Genomic DNA, 21079 nt, shown 5'->3' with positions numbered 1-21079 from the left:
TCAGCTGAAACCATTTCCTGAGACACCCCTCCTCTTTCCCTCTTCTCCCAGTAACAATTTGTTTCAAATTAGCCAACCAGGAAGAATGTGTGCCCTGACCTGACCAATGGGAAGGGGACAGGTATATCACCTATGTTAGGGATAAATGGGGAGGGTCTTTTCTTCTTTGCGCTCGCTTTTTGAGTACCTGCGCCCTTCTGCAGAAGTAAAGAGCTTTGTCGAGATCTCCCCGTGTTCATGTGTCTCATTTTCCGACACTGACGATCTGAGCCATCTCCCTGACACTGGTGCCCAGGAAAATGTCTTCATTTCTTTGAAAATCAGAAGTAAAAAAACCCTGGCTTTCAGAGTTGAAGAAAATGTTTTCATTTTGCATTTGGCCTGGATAATATTTGTCTTTATACCAAAGCAGCCATAAAATATAATTATGGAGGAAGGAATCCACAAAGGCAAGTGACAAGGGCACACAAAAGTAGCCCTGCAGGGACACAGAAAAACCAAGGACCCGGAATTAGAGAAACCAAAAGGGGAACCATTTTTCCCCAACTCACTGGTCTGAGAGTGGACACCCAAGGGCCAGGTTCTTTGTCCTGTTCAATGTGGCCTCCCCTACTGCGAAAACAGGGCCTGGCACACAGTGGGTATGCAATAATTTTTTTTTTGCTTTTTAGGGCCGCCCTCAAGGCATAAGGAGGTTCCCAGGCTAGAGGTCCAATCAGAACTACAGCCACCGGCCTACACCACAGCCACAACAACGCAGGATCTGAGCTGCGCCTGCGACCTACACCATAGCTCACGGCAACTGCAGACCCTTAACCTGCTGAGTGAGGCCAGGGATGGAACCCGCATCCTCATGGATCCTATTTGGACTTGTTAACTGCTGAGCCATGAAGGGAACTCCTCAACAAATACTTTTTGAAAGGATTAATTAACCTAAGATGAGTCACCGAGCTTCTCTGTGCCTTGATTTCCTTATCCAAGACATGGGAAAAGAAGCTTTATCTCCAAGGGGGGCTGGGAGGGTGAGAGGTCTGTGCCCAGTGCCAGGAAGGGAGAAGGCCTTCAAGATCTACTTCCTTCCCTTTGTTTTCTCAGCAGGGTGGGGGCAGGGTGACGTTGATAGCCGCCTTAGGAGAAGCAAATTTCCATCAAACCCGAGGTGCATTTGCTCTTGTCTCTCTGAGCAAATACATCAGATATTTCGACATCTTGGCGGAGGATCCCAGGGTCTGGGGAGAGGGGGTGATTAGCAGACAAAACCACAAAGAAAAACGGCAAGGAAAATGATGCCAGAGAGAAACAAGTAGTGACAGGGAAGGGCCAGGGAGTGAGTGTGTGTGTGTGTGTCTGTGCGTGGATGTGTGTTCATGTGCGTGTGTGTACGTGAATGTCTATAAATGGGTTGTGTGTGTCTGTGTGAGAATTGTGTGGTGCACATGTGCACGTGTATGTGAGCACGTGTGCACGTGCGCATGGTAGGTAGAAGCGGTGGAAGGGAAGGGGTGGGGGAGGCAGAGAAAAGCAGCCCTGAGATCACAGACGCGGGAATTCTGCTTTAAGTCAGGGCGAGGCTGCGTGTTCCTAGAGGCGGGCAGCAGGGTGGGGTCTGAGGGCGGGGAAATGACCATATCTGGGTTTTGTCTTGATACAAGGAAATTCTTTGCCCAAGGCAACAGTCCCCCCCTGGGGTGTGCCCTCCTCTGTGGGTGACTAAGAACTCCAGAGAGCCCGGCATCCTCTTCAAACCCAATTTGCATTAGAAATCAATGTGGGCTCTTTTTTTTTTTTTCCTCCCTTGGAGCCCTGAGATGCCAAGACCCTCGAGCAAGTAATAATGATGCTTTTTCAGACCAGGACTTCAAACTGCTTAACTGTGATTAGTCTCCTTTTAAACACAGGAAAACCAGGGTGACTTGAAGGAATCCACTGACAGGTCAAAGGGAGGCTCATGGAAACCTCAGCCCCATGCTGGGTCCCACTTACCTGGGGGCTGCGGCACAAGGAGGCCCTGCTGGTTTCTGGACAGAAGTAAATTGAGTCTCTTATTGATGTCCCCAGGCCAAAATTCTGCAAGCCAAGGAGGCAGGGTACTGTTAGATTATTCAGAAGACCTTTCTGTGGTCAGCTCGGTCCAGAAGCATCCATGTGTCACGGAATAAGAGGCAGTTTGTTGGTCAGAATAATGTTTGAGTCCTGCGAGAGTGACCTCAGTTTTCTCATCTGTGAAATGGGGATAGTGTGATTCAGCATAGAGTTCATTGTTTGAGGACGAAGTAGACTTGGAAAAGTTTAGCGCAGCGAATGGTACAGACCCAAGAAATGGTAATCATTAGATTCAAAATACCACCATCTTTCCATGAAAAGACTATTTCCCCAGCAATGGAGATCCTGGGACTCTCAGTGCTCAAAGATCTGAGGGGGCTAAGAAAACTCACCCCACCCTCCTGAACCCTCCAGATCATGGTTGCTGAGAAATGAGATCAACTCCACAAAACAGCAAAAATATTTCCTGATAAGAAGTCACTGTCTCCTGGCTTCCCGGGGAGCCTTGGTTATGCAGGCTGAAGAGGTTCTAAGAAACCCCATATCAAGAATGTTTGACTTCAAGGAGTTCCCATTGTGGCTCAGTGGTTAACAAATCCGACCTAGGAACCATGAGGTTGCTGGTTCGATCCCTGGCCTTGCTCAGTGGGTTAAGGATCTGGCATTGCCGTGAGCTGTGGTGTAGGTCACAGACACGGCTCGGATCCCGCGTTGCTGTGGCTCTGGCGTAGGCCAGCAGCTACAGCTCCAATTTGACCCCTAGCCTGGGAACCTCCATATGCCACAGGAAGCGGCCCTAGAAAAGGCAAAAAGACAGAAGAAAAAAAAAAAAAAAAAAAAGAATGTTTGACTTCAAGATTGAACTTTTAAAAATTTACTCCCTGAGAGATCTGGACTAAGGCTGAGTGTCCAAAGATACCCAAGTAGATGACTCGTGTGGCAGGAACAGGTGTCCTGGAAAGGGGCTGGATTTGGAGGGAACCCCAGAGTTCTACAGACCTGGGTTCAAATCCCACCTCTGCTGTGTTTCAGCCGTGTGGGCTTGAGAGAACTGTGCTGTAGTAATACACTCTCTTGGGTTGACAAGTGTCTGATGGCAGGCCCATAGTAGGAGATCCAAAATGGCGGCTCTGTTGGTTGGATCAATTCAATCAGTGAATGGCCTGGCTTGAGACCATCAGAATGATTCTCTATGTGAGTCAGGGGTTGGTCCAAGTCACAGACATTTATGAAGAACCTGTTATGTGCCAGATCCTGGGAACTCAGTGGGAAAGGAGATAGACCCCTGTCTAGGGATGAAGGATGCCACTGAGTGGCAGTGACATATACAGTCTGATCACCATGCTTCTCCTGAGAGATGCTCACTCAAGCAAAGGGTGACATGCTCCTTGCAGGTGCTTCCCATGCACCTGGGAGGGTGGGTCCAACCACACATTCTTGGAACAGTTATGGTGTTCCCCAGAGGCACACGGTGACGGCAGAGGGCTTTCTAGTTTTAGACAGACAAACAAGAACAGAAGAAGAAAAACGCGGCCAAGCTGTCAGGTGGGGGGAGGGTGTCCCTGGGTGGTGAACCTTGTTTCAGAAGACTGGTGTGCAGCCCAGTTCCATAGGAGCCTCTCTGAGGTCAAACGACTTACCCAGCATCACACGAGATTGACATGAGGTCTCCAGGCCACCAGCTACCAGCCAAGAAGCCCCCGGGGGGTTGTTTGTTGATAAGAATGGGTCTTTCCCCCCTCTATGTCCAACCTGCAGCTGCAGAGGCCCGCAGGGTTGGTTGAGGACAGGTGCCTGAGGAAAAGGAAGGTGGAGTGGATGGTGCTGGGCATCTAGCCTCGGGTCTTTGGGCCCAGTGAGAGTTGTCTTTGGGGCCTGGAAGCAGCCTGGTCCTACAGCTTCCCGCTTCCCTTCCCGGCACAAATGAAGTTAGGACAGAGAAGGACAGGGCATGTGTGAGCAGCCTGCCCTGCCTCTCCTAGGCCCTGTCATGAAAGCTCACCTTGCCCAAGTACCTGTTTTAGTCTCCTTGGGCTGCTGTAACTGAATGGTTTCAACTCTAGGAATCTGTTCTCACAGTTGTGGAAGTGCTGTCAGGGCCACGCTCCCTCCCAAGTCTCTACAGGAGGGTCTCCCCTTGCCTCTTCTGGCTTCTGGTGGTCACCTGCAATCCTTGGCTTTCCTTGGCTCTGTAGATGCATCACCCCGGACTCTGCCTCCACCTTCCCATCCCTGCCTTCCCTGTGGCCTCAGCGTCATAATCTCCTACAAGGACATCAGGTTAGATGAGGATCCACCCTCCTCCAGGCTGAGCTCATCTTAACTGATCACAAATGCAAAAACTATTGCCACCTAAGGTCACATTCACAGGTTTGAGGTGAAAATGAATTGGGAGGACACTATTCATCCCTGGTCAACACTCAAGCATTGGATTCATGTAGTCCTGGGTTCAGATCCTGGCTTTATGCTTACAGGTTGTGGACTCAGGTATACCAAATCTCGCTTGGCCTCTGTTTGAACATAAGAAAAATGAGGGTATGTGCATGCCCAGTAGGGCTGCTGTAAAGATTTGAACAAATGTACCGTGTTCACAGAGTAGGCCTCACAAAACAGAGGTCTTTATTACTGTAGGACTATGTCTCGGATGTCCCCATCCCCCACAACTGGGGTAAAGTTCTGGCTCCAGGTTTTCTACCCCAACCCACAGCAGCACCCGCTGCACCTGCTGGGAACAAGGAACTGAGGTGTGGGTGCATGTGCAGCCTCCTGCGCTCACCACCAGCACCCCTCCCTGGTGCACCTGCCTGTCTTCTAGGCAGAGGTCAGGATGTGGCAAGCACGTGTCCAGGGGAAGCCAAAGGGACAGCCTGGTATGATTCCAGCAGGGAAACTTGCACAGGATTGCTTCTGTTGTTTCCAGGTTCCAGACTCCAGGCGGAGCGGGCAGAAGTGAGGATGTGTCTTCAGACAGGAAGCCTCACTCCCAGGATGTGGTTGGAGTCTGGAGCTGTGCTCAAACAGCTGTGTGGGCATTATAAATCTCTCTCCTGGAGATGAGGCACCGAGGCTCTGATGTGTGCCACTGATGGTAAATCTGTCAGCACCCACAGTGCAAGACCTGGACTCTGAGAGCATCAAGGTGAGGCTGTCTGCCTCCCTCAAGCCTATTAATTGCACCTGCAATCTATTCCTCTCCAGATGTGGAGAGCTGTCTCCTTCTTCATTGAAAGTATCAAGAGAATTTTATCTGCAAAGCAGACTGTGCTTCAGATCCAATCTATATGCCTCTGCATCCATGCTCTCACCCGAAAACTTTCTGCCAGGAGGGACCCTTTTCTTCAAGACCCTAGATGATTTGGATGAGTTTAGGCCCGATGGTGTCTGTTGGGTATTGTGGAGGATTGAGTATTGTTTTTTGGTGCAGTTTATCTTTAAATCTTCACTTTAAAAAAGTGGTCATTAGCATTATTTTGATTTAGAGGATGGGAAATCAGAAGTTCAGGTCCTTGATTTCTCACCTCATATGACTTTGAACAATCCTTTCATCTCTCTTAGATTGCTCATTGTAGAAAGATGATGATAAAATCTTATTAGCTGGATACAAGTATGAAATGAGATACTCCATGGCTTTCAGAGATTTAGTTGAAAAAAAAAAAAACTGTGGTTACTGCTGATAAATCAACTTCTCAAAAAACAAGCAGTTCTGATTCGTAGCACTTGCCATTTTCCATGGTGTAAAATATTCCCATCGCCACTGATTTTAAGTTACCAACATGACATTGCTGAATGAGGAGTTGGAAAGAGGAATGAACCATTGGTTCTCCTGAGCTGAGCTGAGCCCACTCCTTCATAGTCTTGAAGACAAAAGACACAAACTCCGGCTAATTTTATCACAAAAGAAATGCACCCAAAGGATATAGGGTAGCTTGCAGAATCTCCAGGTGGTAAATTAAACTTGGACTTTGTACAGCCAGGAGTTACACTCCAACTCATCCAAGAAGCTGGCCAATAGTGAAGATGCTGCTACTGTCCCCTCTGGCATAGATACAGTAATATGCCCTGTCATCACCAGCAATTCGGGACACTGGTCAATGTCACTAAAACGGAAGCCACTGATATCTCTGAAAACACCACATTGCTGCCGCTAATGCCATCCTCACTAGCATGGAGAAGGCACAGGAGAGGTGTGGTCCCTGCTTCCTCCCTTTATGAACTTCATTTACTCTAGGAAAGTACATCTGATTGGTAGAGCCCAGTCACATGTCTGTGCCTAGCTGCAAGTGAAGCTGGGAAGTGAATATATTAGTTTCCTATGGCTGCTCTAACACCAACCAGGTGGTTTAAAACCACAGAAGTTTGTTCTCTCACAAAGGCCTGAAGTCCAAAGTCCAGGTATCAGCAGGGCTGCCCTTCCTCTGGAAGTTCTATGTAAGAATGCTTCCTTGCCTCTTCTGACTTCCAGGGTCTGTAACCATTTCTTATTGCTGCATCACTCTAGTCTCTGCTTCTGTTTCACATGTCCTTCTTTTCTCTCTGTGTCTCTCCTCTGTGTGTCTCATTAGGATATTTGCCACTGGATTGGGGGCCCACTTGGATAATCTGCAAAGATCTCATCTCAAGAGCCTTAATTACTTCTGCAAAGATTCTTTTACCAAATAAGGTCACATTCATAGGTTCTGGGGTTTAGGACGTGCACTTATCTTTTGGGGCCACCATTCAACTCACTGCAGTGAGTATCTGTTTTAGGTTCTAAGGTAGGATGTGAGCTCTGACTCATTAGATGGGAGTTTCCTGCATTAGAAGAAGGGGCCTAGAGGCTGGGCAGTCAGGAAAACATCCAATGTCTTCTAGAACTGGAGTCACAGTATTTTTTTTTCTGTAAAGAGTGAGGGGGTAAATATTTTTGGCTGTGAGGGTCACACAGTCAACTACTCAACCCTGCCCTTGTAGCATGGAAATAGCCATAGACATTCTGTAAACAAATGGGGATGGCTGTGTTCTAAAAAACTATTTACAAAAGCAGGTGTCTTCCAGATTTGGCCCAAGGGCTGTAGATTGCTGACCCCTATTCTAGGACATGAAGGAAGCAGCATGTTCTATAACATGGAGGAGTGCCCAGTAGGTGCTGATTGAATCTTCAGTCCTCAATGTGTTTGAAATGTATTGGACATGGAAGACAGAGCCAGGGTAGAAATTAATAAACAATTAAACTCATCATTAATGCCCTGTGACCCAGAAGGTGAAGAACTGTAGGGTCTAGACCATGCCTCCCCCAATCAAGTTTGTGAGGTAAGTTTGGCTTCTTTAGAGCCAAGAGCCAAGATGCCCTGAATGTGGGTTCTGGTTTCACAGCTAAAAACAGCAGCTCTGACCCAGCCAGAGACCCAGGTACCCAAGATTATAAGGAGGATCAGGGAAGAGTGTGGAGGGATTTACACAAATGAACCCCATCTGAGGAACAGTGGGGGCAGGAGCCTAGCATGTCCTGCTGGCAATGGAGAGGAGCCATCAACGGCCTTCATAAGGGTCGAATCACATGAAACCTCCTGGATGGTAAAACAGCACAGGTAACAGTGTCTGAAGGGCAAAAGGGCAATGCTGTTGCTTGTAGTAAAAAGAAAAAACAAACACATCAGCTTTGAAGGCTGACGGATCCGGGTCCAAGTCTCAGCTCCCCCAGTGACCCAATACACTAGCTGGCTAGGTCTCTCTACCTTTCTGAGCCTTAATTTCCTCATCTGTAAAATGAGAAGAATTAGATACATCTCACCAAATGGTTGGAAGGATTAAATGAGACAGTTTTCCTAAAAATGGTAGCACCCAGTGAATGCTCAGTAACTAACACTCAGCTAGTTCCCAACCAGTCTGTGAAATTAAACGTGAATTTTTGAAAGCCAGCATGCCGGAACGTATATGTCAAAATAAACGTGCTCCTTCAAAGGAGGCCTCAGAAAGTCCACACCTCGGCCAGCCAGGGGCGCAGCAGCTTTGGCACAGTATTTCGGGAGCTGGCTGATTAGACTTCAGTGCCTCGGCAGTTTGTCCTGACTTTCTTCAGCGGTCAGCAGGTCCTCGCTCTTGGAGAATGAACTTGCTTTCTGGATGGAGCCCAAAGTTAAGTGGAGCCAGGTCTGATGAACGAGGTAGGAGATGAAGCTGGCTAGGAACACTTTGGGTGAAAAAAGATCTGTGATTGCAAAATAATGAGCAGGGGTGACTTGTGTGGCTTGGAGCCTGGCTCTGAAGGAAATCCCCAGAGAGGAGTTCCAGAAGGGTTTTAAGCATTGGTAGCTTTGCTGGGATAAGTGAGCTAAGCCCCTGGAGAGGCCACTATGGCAGGGGAAACACTTGTTTGGGAGGGAAGTACTGCCGTGATTGAGGTCTTTGTATGTTACAGTTGTATCTTGTAGGATTCATTCATTCATATATTCATTCATTCATTCATTCATTCAACATTTGTTAAGCAGGAGACCCGATGGTGCTAGGCACTGGGTGTGACACCAATCATGACTCCATTCTTACCCTCATATTTACAGCTGTAAACAGATATTATTACAACCAGTATAAAGGAACGTCTAGACAATGCCACTGTGATCTTTGCAAATGGTGACTCTAGTGTTGTGCAGTGCACAACCTGTACAAAGGTACGTGGCAGGCTTGTTTGACTGGGAGAAAAAAATAAGGATGTAGGTTACACGTGTAGGGAGACACTTGATCTGGATCATTAAGGAGGTGAAGCTGTTTTCAAGGCAAAAGGGGTGGGGAAAGGGAAAACCAGACTCAGGAACAGTGTGTACCAAAGCACCAGGAGGAGAGCCAGGTGGGTTCAGAGAGTGCTGATACATCTGGTGGATTTAGGGAGGAGGCAGGCAAGCTGGGGGCAATGAGGCTGAGGGGACTGATTTCTAGAGAGTGAGTCAAGATCCCCCAGGGGTTTCTGGGGGAGTCAGAGAGGCCCCCCGAATGTCAGACATTCCATTCCTCTGAGTTGGCCTCACAGCCTCTGCCTGAGGGAAAGATGCAAGAAAGCACATTAGCCTTGGTGTGGCACAGATCCGATCTGGATCCCCCCTCTGCAGCCTGTAGGCTGTGTGTCCTCCAGCCAACCACTTAACCTCTCTGAGCAGGAATTTCCTAATCTGCAAAATGGAGGTCACAGTAATGCTGGGGGTTGGGGGATTTGGGAAGATTTGAAGTCAGAGATACAATAGGTGTAAAAGTTATTTTCTTTCCTCTCCCAAGTTTTGAGCTCTGTCAACCTTTGTGTAGGGCACAGAACCCAATACTTACGGTGCTGACAGCACCAGCCCTCCAAAGGTTGAGCAGGTAGATGATTGTTTTCTTTTTGGAAAGTCTCTCCAGACGGGAGGCTCAAGTCTCTGCGTTTCCTCCATTAACATTAGCATTGGTGAGCACTTTCTCTGTGTTTAGCATTGTCCTTGCTCCTCAGTGCTTTTTTAAAATGCAAATCGGCCCCTTTGAGTCCCTAGTGCCTCAGGGTAAATGACTTTTATCAGCGTATTCCATCTACCCTGGAGTGGTAGGGTGGGACACAGAGAAATCAATTGGGGGTTGCACACCCGTGCTAAAAGGGAGGAGGTGGGGGCTAGCTGCCCCCTGTGCACCCCCCCCCCCCCAGATATCAAGGAAGCTCCTGGGATTGAAATCCATAGGAAGAAGGAAAAGAGCCCCGAGGGCAAATTGAACCCCCTGCTCCACCCCAGCCCAGCCCACCCCCAGCCCCAGTACCAGCAGGCATCCAGCATTCACTAGTTCTGCTCTGCGTGCTGGGCTAGGACTGTAAACACCAGAGAGCCCTCAGGGACTCACGGTCTGGCCGGGAAACCACAAGAAACCACAAGGCACAGAGGCCAAGGTGATGCTGTAATGCTAACTGTGATAAACCACCTGTTCCTGAGTATTTACTGAGTCTGGCCTTGTGCTAAGAACCTTGTTACCTGTTATCTCCACCTTGAGGTGGCTCTAAAGCAACCACTCTTTGCAGATGAAGAAACTGTGGCTCAGAGGGGTGAAAAATGCCTTGCCCAAGGTCAGAAAGCTAGCAGGTGGCAGGGACTATAAAACCCAAGCTCTCCACTGCTGTGTTATTTGGCCAGAACTAGAAAATCTGCCCACATGTCTGAATTCAAGTAAGGGATTTCCCTCTGTTACCTTTCATTGCTTTTCTCTGCAGCATCTTGGAAACAAAACCCTCTGAGCCTCTATTGTCTCATTCATGAAGAGGGCTGCACCAGAAACCTCAGAAGTCCCATCTTAACCACAGGATTCTTCCCAAGACACCCATCTACTGCAGAGTCTCCCTGTGTGTGTGTGTGTGTGTGTGTGTGAGTCTAAGATGGGAGAGAGAGAATATGAAATAAGAAATACAGCAGCGTAAAAATATGTATGAAATACAGCCTCCTTTTAAGAGCAAAATGTGGAATCATGCAAATCTCCCAAGTTAAAAAAAAAAAAAAAACAGACATCAGTAATTGCATCGTTTCAAAACCAAGTGGCTCAAGTGAAATTTAAATGGTGATGCACAGTTGCCATGTGTTAGAGACATTTTAATGGATATAAAGAGACAGGCTCACCACCCCTTTCAGGGGTATGCTTGGATTAGTTGAGGTGTTAATTATGTTAAGATCTTCAAGAATACATTCCTTTTAAAACTGGGAGCTCTCTCATGACTGTGCACGTGTATAAAAATATGCAGCCCATATAAATTACAGGTCCCCATATGGCTCTTCCTATGGACTTAGCTGCATGCAAAGAACTGTTGTCAAGCCATCAAACAGTAATCAAAACCTTACTGTATGGAGTCCAAACCTTGCAGCAACACTAAATGCAAGTTGTCCCCTCCTTTGTCCCACTCTCTCATCCCACATTCCTAATTCCTAAACTCCTAGACAGTTCCTCTCTCATTAGCTCTTAGCTTTGGGGGTGAAATCAGTTTCTCTGCAAAGTCCTCCCCAGCTTTCTCACTTGTCCCGTTACATGTCTGTACTGAATGGAGACTCTGTTGAGTCTGCAGGGCTGAGGACTTAGACCTGGGCTGGCAAGAACTCTTCAAGGAGAAAAGGAAGGAGGTAGAAACGTCAGCATTGGTAGTTGTAGAGTGCAATCTGTGATTACCCCTTGGTCTTATCTCTTTGCACTCTCCCTGGGCCCCACCTTGTCTTGCTGATGCCCTTCCTGGGTAGGGGTAATCCCCCTAGGCCTAGGCCGCCCCTCTGCCTGGCCTGCCCATCTGCTCCTTCTCCGGAGTCACCTCCTGCAGGGTCTCTTCTGTGGCCCTTCCCCAGGGCCCCAGGCACACTTAGCCACTCCTTCCTCTGGATTCCACCCTCTACACACCCACATTCTTGACAACCACCTGCAGGGGTTTTTAGGTCAGTTTTATCTTTAAGCTGTGAGCTCCCAGAGAGCAAGGACTAATATATTTTCATGCCTTGATCTATAGCATTGAGCTCCGCCGTACATAGTAGGTGTTCCATAGATATCACTACAAAACACACGCCCAAGAAAGGCTTCCAGAATCGCACAGAATTGAAAGGGAGAATGCAAATGAAACATTCCAAGCATAGGGCCCTATAGCCCTCTGGGAAAGGCCTGGCAAAGGCTGACTGCCCAGTTCCTCATTTGTAGCTCTCTTGTACATTCCGGGTAAGCAAGCTGGCACCTTTGGTGTGCTCTATCCCCACAGATGGCTGAGCAAACAAATCCCATTTCCCATGCTCCTTTGCAATTGGCGTGGCCCTGCTCCCATCCAAAGGCAGGATGATCTGCTGTCTCCTTGACTTATGCTGATCTACTCTCAGAATAAAATGCAGCAGAAGTGAGACTGGTCAGCTTCCAGCCCTCAGCCCTAAGAGGTCTTGAAGCTTCTATTTTCACCATGTCAAGAAGCCCAAGCTATCCTTCTGGAAAGGCCGCACCAAGGAAAACCAAGCCCCTCAGCTGAGAACCAATGCCAACTACTTGGATATCGTAGCCCCAGCCAAGATCCCAGCAGAGTGCTGCCATATATTTGAAGCCAGCTGACACGATGGGAAGAAGAAGAACTGCCCATATGGCCCCCTCCTAAATTCCTGATCCACAGAATCATGAGCAATACAATAGCTGTTATTTTAAGCCACTGTTCTGGGATGGTTTGTTACACATCAATACATAACTGATACAATAAGTTTTTTCCGGAGTTCCCATTGTGGCTCAGAGGAAATGAACATCCATGAGGTTTAATCCCTGGCCTGGCTCAGTGGGTTAAGGATCTGGTGTTGCTGTGAGGTATGGTGAAGTTCGCAGACATGGCTTGGATACGGAGTTGCTGTGGATGTGGTATAAGCCAGCAGCTACAGCTCTGATACGACCTCTAGCCTGGGAACTTCCATATGCTGTAAGTGTGGCCTAAATAGACACACAAAAAAATAAAAATAGAAAGTTTTTTTCTGAATGACCAAAAAAATTAGTGGTGGGAGTTTCTGTGGCTTCTGAGCTAGGAGTTAGAGAGACTATGACTAGAATTCAAGCTTTTCTACTTGTGTTTGCTTGTTTTTAGCTTTAAAATATTGAAGGGTCCCTTAACCCAGTGATCAAAGTTAGCAGCACTAGACAAATTGACAAGGAGCACTGAGAAGAATGCAGGACATTTCTGTGATAATCCAGCCAAAAGTATATAACCTGAAAGTAATTATGAAGAAATATCTGACACACCCAAACCACGGGGCATTCTATAAAAACTGATCATGTCTCTTAAAAATCGTTAATGTCTTGAAAGACAAAGAAAGACCAAGGAACTCTTCTAGGTGAAAAAATGTTGAGAGATATGACAGCTGAAAGCTATATGGGATCCAGGGTTTCCTTCTGTTATAAAGGACATTACGGTACAAATGGCAAGTTCTGAATGAAGTTTCTAGATTAGTTAATGATTCTGTATCAGTGTTAATTTCCTAATTTTGGTGATTATTGTAAGATAGTATATTGTAAAGGACTGTTATTTGTTTTTAGGAAATACATGCTGAGGTAGTTAGAGGTAAAAGAGATGTTATACCTGCAGCTTAACTGTGAAATGGTTCTGGAAAAAAAAAAACATCTTTCTCTTCTGTGTATATCTATGTAGAGAGAAATAGAAAAAGGATAAAACAAATATGATAGTGGTTGCATTTGGGGAATCCAGGTGAAGGGTATATGGGAATTCTTTGTACAACTCTTGCAACTTTTTCTAAGTCTGAAATTATATTCAAGTAAGAATAATTAAAAAAAAAAAAAAAGAAAGAAAGAAAGCAGCAAATTATGGTGTGTGTATGGTGGCCCCCAAAGAAGACAGAATGATCTGCTTTGGGGGCAGGACTGTCCCAGGAAATGCCTGACTTTGGAGCTGACTTCTGCCCCTTTGCCGTCTCCCTCTGGTAACACACATGTGACAGGGAACCACTGGCCAGCCTGGCTGCCTGCTCCACGTCCCACAGGTAGCCTAGCGTCTAGAAAGGAGCAACAGCTACTGTTAAACTCATGCCCTCCACTTTCACTGATACCCGGGGCTCTCTGAAGGCAAGGCTGGGTTTGGGATTGTTCACAGTGAGAATCGGTTAGGGAAGTTTTCCCTGGGAGCGTCCTGGAGTCCTTGGCTCAGCTCCAGCTCCGCCTTCCTTGCCCATCTGGATTTGGGGGATTCCTGTTCAGAGCCAAAAAGCCCAGGATAATGGAGGTGAGAGGCTAGGGCAGTCCTTCTGTCAGGAAGCACTGTGAGAGCACATACCTGGGCAGTTTCGCGGTCTCACCTGCCTGGGCCAGCCTGGGGTGAGAGGGGAGGATGTCTATGGTCCAAAGGTAGTGAGGGAAGCGTGCGTGGGATCCAGGCCACCCGAGGCTTAGGCTGAGCGATGCCACCCAGGCAGGTTTCTGGGCAGAGCTTCCTTCCAGAGAGGAGCTGGCTGGGCAGGAAAGAGCCAGGAAATTGGAACTGGAGAGAGCGCAGGGAGGGCGGTCTCTGAATCGCCCCTTCCTGACTTGGTGACCCTGCTTGGAGGTTTCTCGCACAAGGTGAAGGCCCCGACCGCAAGGGAAAAGATCAAACCACACTTGAGATGTCAATGGCGTGTTAAGACAGTGCCCGACACAAAGGAGGCTCACCCACAACATCCATGCTGAAGTTCTACCCATGTTTACAGAGCACCAACTCAGAGCCAGGCACAGTGGGGCCCTTGAGAGGCTGTGCTCTCCCTCCCCCGCAACCCCCAGGCCCCAAGAGTAGACGAAATGCCTTCCCCTCTTGCTCCTTCACCCTGATCTTCCCCCTTTCCCCTGCCAACATCACCACCGAAGCCCAGGTGCTAGAGCGTCTGGGTTCAAATACAAGCCTGGCCTCCAAGTGACTGAGGTTATCTAACCTGTGTTTGGATAACCTTGGCTTCCCCACCTGGAACTAGTAATTGCATCTACCTCTTAGATTCTTCTGGAAATCAGCTGAAGCCATCCATATACATTAAATAACAGTGAATGCTTGTGTAGCAGGTACTGCATGCCCGACATGGATCTACACTTTTTATTAGTATAAATAAAAATATACTAATCCTGCCCCCAAAGGATTAGTATATTTTTATCATTCTATCTTCTTTGGGGGCAACCATATATGCACCATGATTTGCTGCTTTCTTTTTTTTTTAAATTACTTTTTACTTGAATATAATTTCAGACTTAGGAAAAGTTAGAAGAGTAGTACAAATTCCCATATACCCTTCACCTGGATTCCTCAAATGTAACCACTTTATCATATTTGTTTTATCCTTGTATATTTCATCCCCACTTTACAGATGAGAAAGTTGAAGCATGGAGTACTGCATAATTTGCCCAAGGTTGCAGACAGAATAAGAAGCAGAGCTAGAATCTGACGTAGGAGTCTGTGTTCCTAACTCCTCATCCCTCCTGTGGTGGGCACCCAGGAAGTGCTCAATTCATGTTTGCTGTGACTAAGGCTCAGAGCCTGGGCCCGCTTCACAGGTGTACCACCTGTGCAGCTCCACAGGGCCTGGCGCTTAGATGGGTGATGCTTGTTAATGCTCTGTCACGGTCTTGAAATTCTCAGTAACATTAACATCTTCATTTTGCCCTGGGCCCTGAAGATTACATAGCTGGTCTTGCCCAGAACCTTACAGGAGGTGATCACCTCCTCCTCCTTCTTCCTCCCTCCCTAGACTGTGAGCCCCTTGGGATCTTAGACCCAAATACTTATTTCTCCATCCACCTTCATCCATGCCTGGCAGGGAGCAGGTGTTCCATTTTTGGCCAGGAGGGACAGAGGTGACCCGAGTCACAGCTGTTGTCCCCGCCCCGCCTTCCTTTCAACAGCCCAAGAACAGCTTCCCGCACAGGGAGCCTCAGGAACTGCCAGAGAAGGAAATTCTCTCAAAGTGTGCAGGGCCTCTGGCCAGTGGCCACCAAAACAAGGTCTTTCCAGAACAGCAGGGAGAGGGAGGAGCAGCCAGGAGACACTGTAGCTCCCTGCAACAGGGGAATCCCAGCCAGCCCGAAAGATCCTGATAAACAGTTAGTTATGATGCCGACTCTGGAAATAGTGGCAGTGAGACCCAGTGTAACGTGTAATTATGCTGCGTGGAGCTGGAGCTGGGCAGCATTTTCTCCAGCAACCCTGGGGGTGATGCAGATCACAGAGCGCAGGCTTGTGGTCAGGGCACAAGGTAAATAAGACCCTCCCTAAGGGCAGACATGACTCAGTCCAAAGGTTCAAGTGTGGCAGTGACGGTGGTTAAAAAGAATTTTTTCTCCTTGATATAGAGAGCAGGTAGTGTGGGGGGAGAGGAGGAACAAACAGTATGTGTCAGACTCTGTGTTTGATTGATATCATGTAAAAGGGGTTTGGGGCCAGGCGGGGCGGGGGGGTGGTTGAGCATTTCTGGGGCTGGATGGCATGCCTCTCCCCTCCCTGCCTGCCCACCCTACCCTCCTCCACATGCATTTCTAATTACTGAGATTTTTAAAATTGAGGTGAAATTCACATAAAATTAACCGTATTAAAATTGTATGATTTGGCGGCATTTAGTACATTCACAGTCTTCCACAACCACCACCTCTATCAAGTTCAGAAACATTTTCATCACCTCAGAAGGAAGACTTGCACCTGTTACTTAGCTCCCTGCCCCCTCAGGTCCTCCCCCAGCCCCTGGCAACTACTAATCTGCTTTCTGTCCCCATGGAGTTACCTGTTCTAGACATTTTATATAAATGGAATCATAGCATGTATGACCATTTGGGACTGGCTTCTTTCACGCAGCCTCCTATTTTCAAGGTTCATCCACCTGGTGGCATGTATCAGTGCTTCATTACTTTTTAATGGGCAAATAATATTCCATTGTCTGGATGTGCCATTTTTGTTTATCCAGTCATCCACTGGTGGACTTTGGGTTGTTTCCATGTTATGGCTTTTATAAATAATGCTATGAACATGTGCAGACAAGTTTTTGTGTAGACATGTTTCAATTCTCTTGGGTGTATATATATACGTAGTAGAGGGATTGCTGGGTCACAGGATAACTCTACACTGAGCTTTTGGCTTGTTTCTATGGCATCTGCATCAATTTTTTTTTTTCTTTTTTGGCTGCACCTGCAGCATGTGTAAGTTCCCAGGCCAGGGATCAAACCCAAGTCACAGCAGTGAACCAAGCCACTGCAGTGACAACACTGGCTCCTTAACCCACCATGCCAGAGAAGAACCCTGCACATGTGCCTTTTTTCATTTCCATCAGCCATGGTCAAAGGGTTCTGATTTGTCTACACCCTCACCAATGCTTACTTACTTTCTTTTTCTTTTTCTTTTCTTTTCTTTTTGTCTTTTTTTTAGAGCTGCACCCACAGCACATGGGGGCTCCCAGGATAGGGGTCTAATCAGAGCTGTAGCTGCCACCCTATGCTATAGCCACAGCAATGCTGGATCTGAGCCACGTCTGCGACCTACACCACAGCTCACAGCAATGCCGGATCCTTAACCCACTGAGTGAGGCCAGGGATCGAACCCAAAACCCCATGGTTCCTAATCAGATTTGTTAACTGCTGAGCCACAGCGAGAACTCCTACTTTCTTTTTAAAATAATCACTGATTTCTCAAGGGGCCCGAGGTAAATCCCAGTATACCACTGCGGCTCAAACACACAGCCACGTCTTCTGGGATTACAGGAAAGCCCTATAAAAGCCAGAGTGCAGGGGCACTCCCTGCACCCCAACCCCCAGCACGAAATAATTCAACACACAGAAAGAGACAGGTAGAAAGGGCAGCCCCAGGCTACACCAGTCCTACAGGTCCTGATGCCCATTTTAGCATGGCAAGCTGCCCCCGCGTGCCATGTGGGTGCTGTGGGGAGAAACAGCTGTGTGTGAACTGAGATACAGGCTAGGCCCTTGGCGCCCAGCCAACTTTTGCCACAGACACCTCTGCCTGCACGTCATGGAGGAAGGTGACATTTTGCCAGTTCCACCAGAGCACTGGTGACCTGGAAGACCTGGCTCAGGGCAGCGCTGACAAAAAGAAGGGTTATTTGAGTACTGGGGTCGGTGGGAACAGGGCCAGCCTGTGTGAGTAGTCACACAGCTTCTCCTACCTACCACGAGACATAGAAGAACAGCCATACGTTGTTTCATAGCACTTTACAGTACTGTGTTTTTTTACAAATGGAAGGTTTGTGGTGACCCTGCATTGGCCAAGACTATTGGCACCATTTTCCCAACAGTGTTTCCTCATTTCCTGTCTCTGTGCACATTTTGGTAATTCTCGCGATACTTCAAACATTGGCCATTATTCTATTCTGTTAGGGTGATCTGTGATCAGTGATCTTTGCTGTGACTATAGCAAAGAGATTACGACTCGCTGAAGGCTCAGATGATGGCTGGCATTTTTTAGCAATGAAGTATTTATTTATTTATTTATTTAGTCTTTTCTAGGGCTGCACCTGCGGCATATGGAGGTTCCCAGGCTAGGGGTCAAATCAGAGTTGTAGCAGCTGGCCTACACCACAGCCACAGCAACACGGGATCTGAGCTGCGTCTGTGACCTACACCACAGCTCATGGCAACGCTGGATCCTTAACCCATTGAGTGAGGCCAGAGATTGAACCCACAACCTCATGGTTCCTAGTTGGATTCGTTAACCACTGAGCCATGACGGGAACGCCTGAAGTATTTTTTTAGTTAAGGTACCCATTATTTTTTAGACATAAGGCAATTGCACACTTAATAGACTGCAGTATAATGTAAACATAACTTTTACATGCATTGGGAAACCAAAAAATTAATGTGACTTTCCTTATTTCAATATTCACTTAAATTTCAAAATTCACTTAAATATGCTCTGGAATGGAACCCATAGAATCTCAGAGGTCTGCCTGCACTATTGCATTATGATTGCAAAGGAAGAGAAACAGAAATAGCTGGCAAACAGCACTGATGACTGCCATAGACAACTGACTGTACGCAATGTATTGTCTACAGTGTATTGATATGTAAGTAATATTACAGTGGTACTTATGAGCGCTCCCACGTACCAATGCACTGAGCTAAATGCATCTTTAGATGAATTCTCATGGCAACCCTGGGGTGTGACCAGCCCACCTCTAATGATTCTCATCTGTTATTGGATGTTTTAGGCTGCAAGTTACAGCAATACAGCTTAGGCTCAAATGACTTAAGAAAAGTAATTATTTCACACAATAAGAAATCCAGGGCAGGACACACTCAGGCATGATGCCTGTGGCTGCATGGTATAGTCAAGGTCCAGTTCTTCTTATCGTGGACCTGACGTCCTCTGAGTTGACATTGTCTCATGCTGGAAGATTTGTGATGTCACATACAGACACTATGACCAGCCAGCATCACCTTCTTAGGAGGGAAGAGGAGTTTTCCCGGAAGCCCCAGAAGACTATCCCAAGTCTCTCTTCGGCTGTCATTGGACCACATAACCACTTGGGAACCAATCACGGCAAGAGAAATGGTGGCTCCATGCCTGATGTCACCATATGGGTAGAAGAGGTGTTAGGGAGGTGAGAGGATTGGGGTTTAGCAAGGCTGATCCAGTGTTTGAGCCCAGAGTTGCCTTCGTCTTGACCTCTTGGATATTCAGGAAAGCAGCCCTGGCAAGGGTGGTTCTGAAACCTCCAGCCCAGTCACCCTCCACTCCTGATTTCCTTTTTAACCATGGTTTCCAACACCTGGGCATCATCCACCTTCAATCTCTCCCCTTCCCCTAGTGTCCAGCCAACCAGTGACCCCACACGTCCATTCCAATCAGCCAGCGCAGCTCAGAGCCAGCCAGAGAACTTTCTGTTCTGCTCCTGATCATGTGTCCACCCGCATCAGCCTTTCCTGGCTGCCCGCAGGGCCGAGGCCTCTCAGAACTGCTCCTGTGCAGTCAGACATATCCGGCTGATCAGCAGTTCTGGGCGGGGGCCGGCAGGGGCAAGGGCCTTTCGGATCCTGTCTGTCCACATGCATCAGCTCTTCCCAGCCGGCGGCTGCAGGCAACACGGCCTGGCCTGGCCCCATCAGTGGAGGGGGCTGTGCAATTAGCAATCTGTCTTTGAAGTCTGAGATTGAGCTTGGGCAAAGGAGGTGAACAATGGCGGAGTGGGTTTTGGAGGAGTGAGAGGGAGGGATGACAGAGGAAGAAGAAAAGGAGAGAGAGAGAGATTCTGAGATGGCAGAGACCTCTTCTTAGTCCTGCCTGCATCCCCAACACCTGACAGAATACCGGGTACAAAGCAGGAAGAGATGGTTCGACGGGCCTTAAAAACACAAGAGAAAGAAGATCCCTAGAGCGAGGAAGGGAAGGAAGAGGAAGGAGAGACAAAGACTAGAGCAGGGCAGGAAGGGGTGAGTACAACCCGCCATGCTTGGCTTTCCATCCCATCTCAATCACAGTCCCCGGCACACTGCTGTGGCTCCACATGTTTATCTTGCTGCACTGAGAGAAGAGGAGGAGAGGAAAGAAGAGAGAAGGAAGAAGAGCCCAGCGTAGGGGGCTCGGGGGAAGAAACGGTGAGACAGAGACAGGGGAGGGGAGGTCGGGATCAGGAAAGAGAACAGACAGGACCGACCCAGCAAAGGAAGTGGAAGCAAAGAGGTTAGGCAGGCGATGGGAGCTGGAGCAGGCTCAGCCCTTTGATGAAAATGCACATTAGCAAATGTGCTGGGATCTGACAAGTGCCAACAGGCCCATTGCAGAGTTTAAAAGTGCTACATCTGTCAGGGTTTCAATTTTTAAGTCAGCACTTTCTTTCTCCTTCTCATGCTGGGATTCTGCAACTGTGGTCTTCCCCGAGTGTCTCCCGCAAGCATGTGGGGCTTGTCGTGGAGCCTTCAGACTTCCAAAGAGCCTGGGAAGGCAGGATGGGCATGTCAGAAGGGTCCACGGGTCAGGTGGAGGGGGCGTGTGGGTGCCACCCTGACAGCAGCCATTGCAGGGGCCTCCTGCAGAGGGAGGGCACAGGAAAGCAGGTAAGGTTTTCAGCAGACACTGGGAGGTCCTGAGGCAATGAGCCTCTGGTTGTACTGGGTTGAATAGGATCCCTCAAATTCACATCCATCTGGAACTTCAGAGTGTGAACTTAGTTGGAAATATGGTCAAAGATCTTGAGATGAAATCATCTTGGATTTATGTTGGGCCCTAAATCTGATGACTGGTATCTTATAAGAAGAGAAGAGACCACAGACAGAAAGAGAGGAAGGTGATGTGAACACAGAGACACAGATTGCAGAGATGCAGCCACAAGCCAAGGATGGTCTGAGCCACGAGATGTAAGAGTGAGGCATGGAATAGACTCTTCCCTAAAGCCTTCAAAAGGAACCAAAGTCTGCAGACACCTTAATCTTGGACTTCTGGCCTCCAGAACTGAGAGAATCGTTTCTGTTGTTTTACACCACCCCATTTCTGGTAACTTGTTATAGCAGCCCCTGGAGACTAACACAACCTCCTGGCCTAGGTCGGGGTGGGAGGGAGGGGAGGGGAGGGCGGCTCCCTTTTGCCTGCTGGAGT

General features: G+C 48.0%; 1 protein-coding gene across 12 annotated transcripts in view; it reads right to left on the bottom strand.

Annotated features, from left to right (window-relative positions):
* C14H12orf49 (chromosome 14 C12orf49 homolog) overlaps window positions 1-21079 on the bottom strand; it is a 355931-nt gene that overhangs the window by 118089 nt on the left and 216763 nt on the right. For 6 of the 12 annotated variants that reach the window (XM_013990340.2, XM_013990339.2, XM_013990341.2 and 3 more), the window contains exon 6: window positions 1984-2067. The exons of 5 other annotated variants lie outside the window; for them this stretch is intronic. In XM_013990340.2, the coding sequence (XP_013845794.2) occupies window positions 1984-2067 (84 nt within the window). Of the gene's footprint in view, window positions 1-1859; window positions 2221-21079 lie in introns of those variants that run through there. One more of the 12 variants, XM_013990351.2, reaches the window with a different exon arrangement.

This window comes from Sus scrofa, chromosome 14 (assembly GCF_000003025.6).
Source record: "Sus scrofa isolate TJ Tabasco breed Duroc chromosome 14, Sscrofa11.1, whole genome shotgun sequence".
In the NCBI taxonomy this organism is placed as follows: Eukaryota; Metazoa; Chordata; class Mammalia; order Artiodactyla; family Suidae; genus Sus; species Sus scrofa.
The sequence above is the reverse complement of the archived record's forward strand: the minus strand, read 5'-3'. Positions and strand labels throughout refer to the sequence as shown.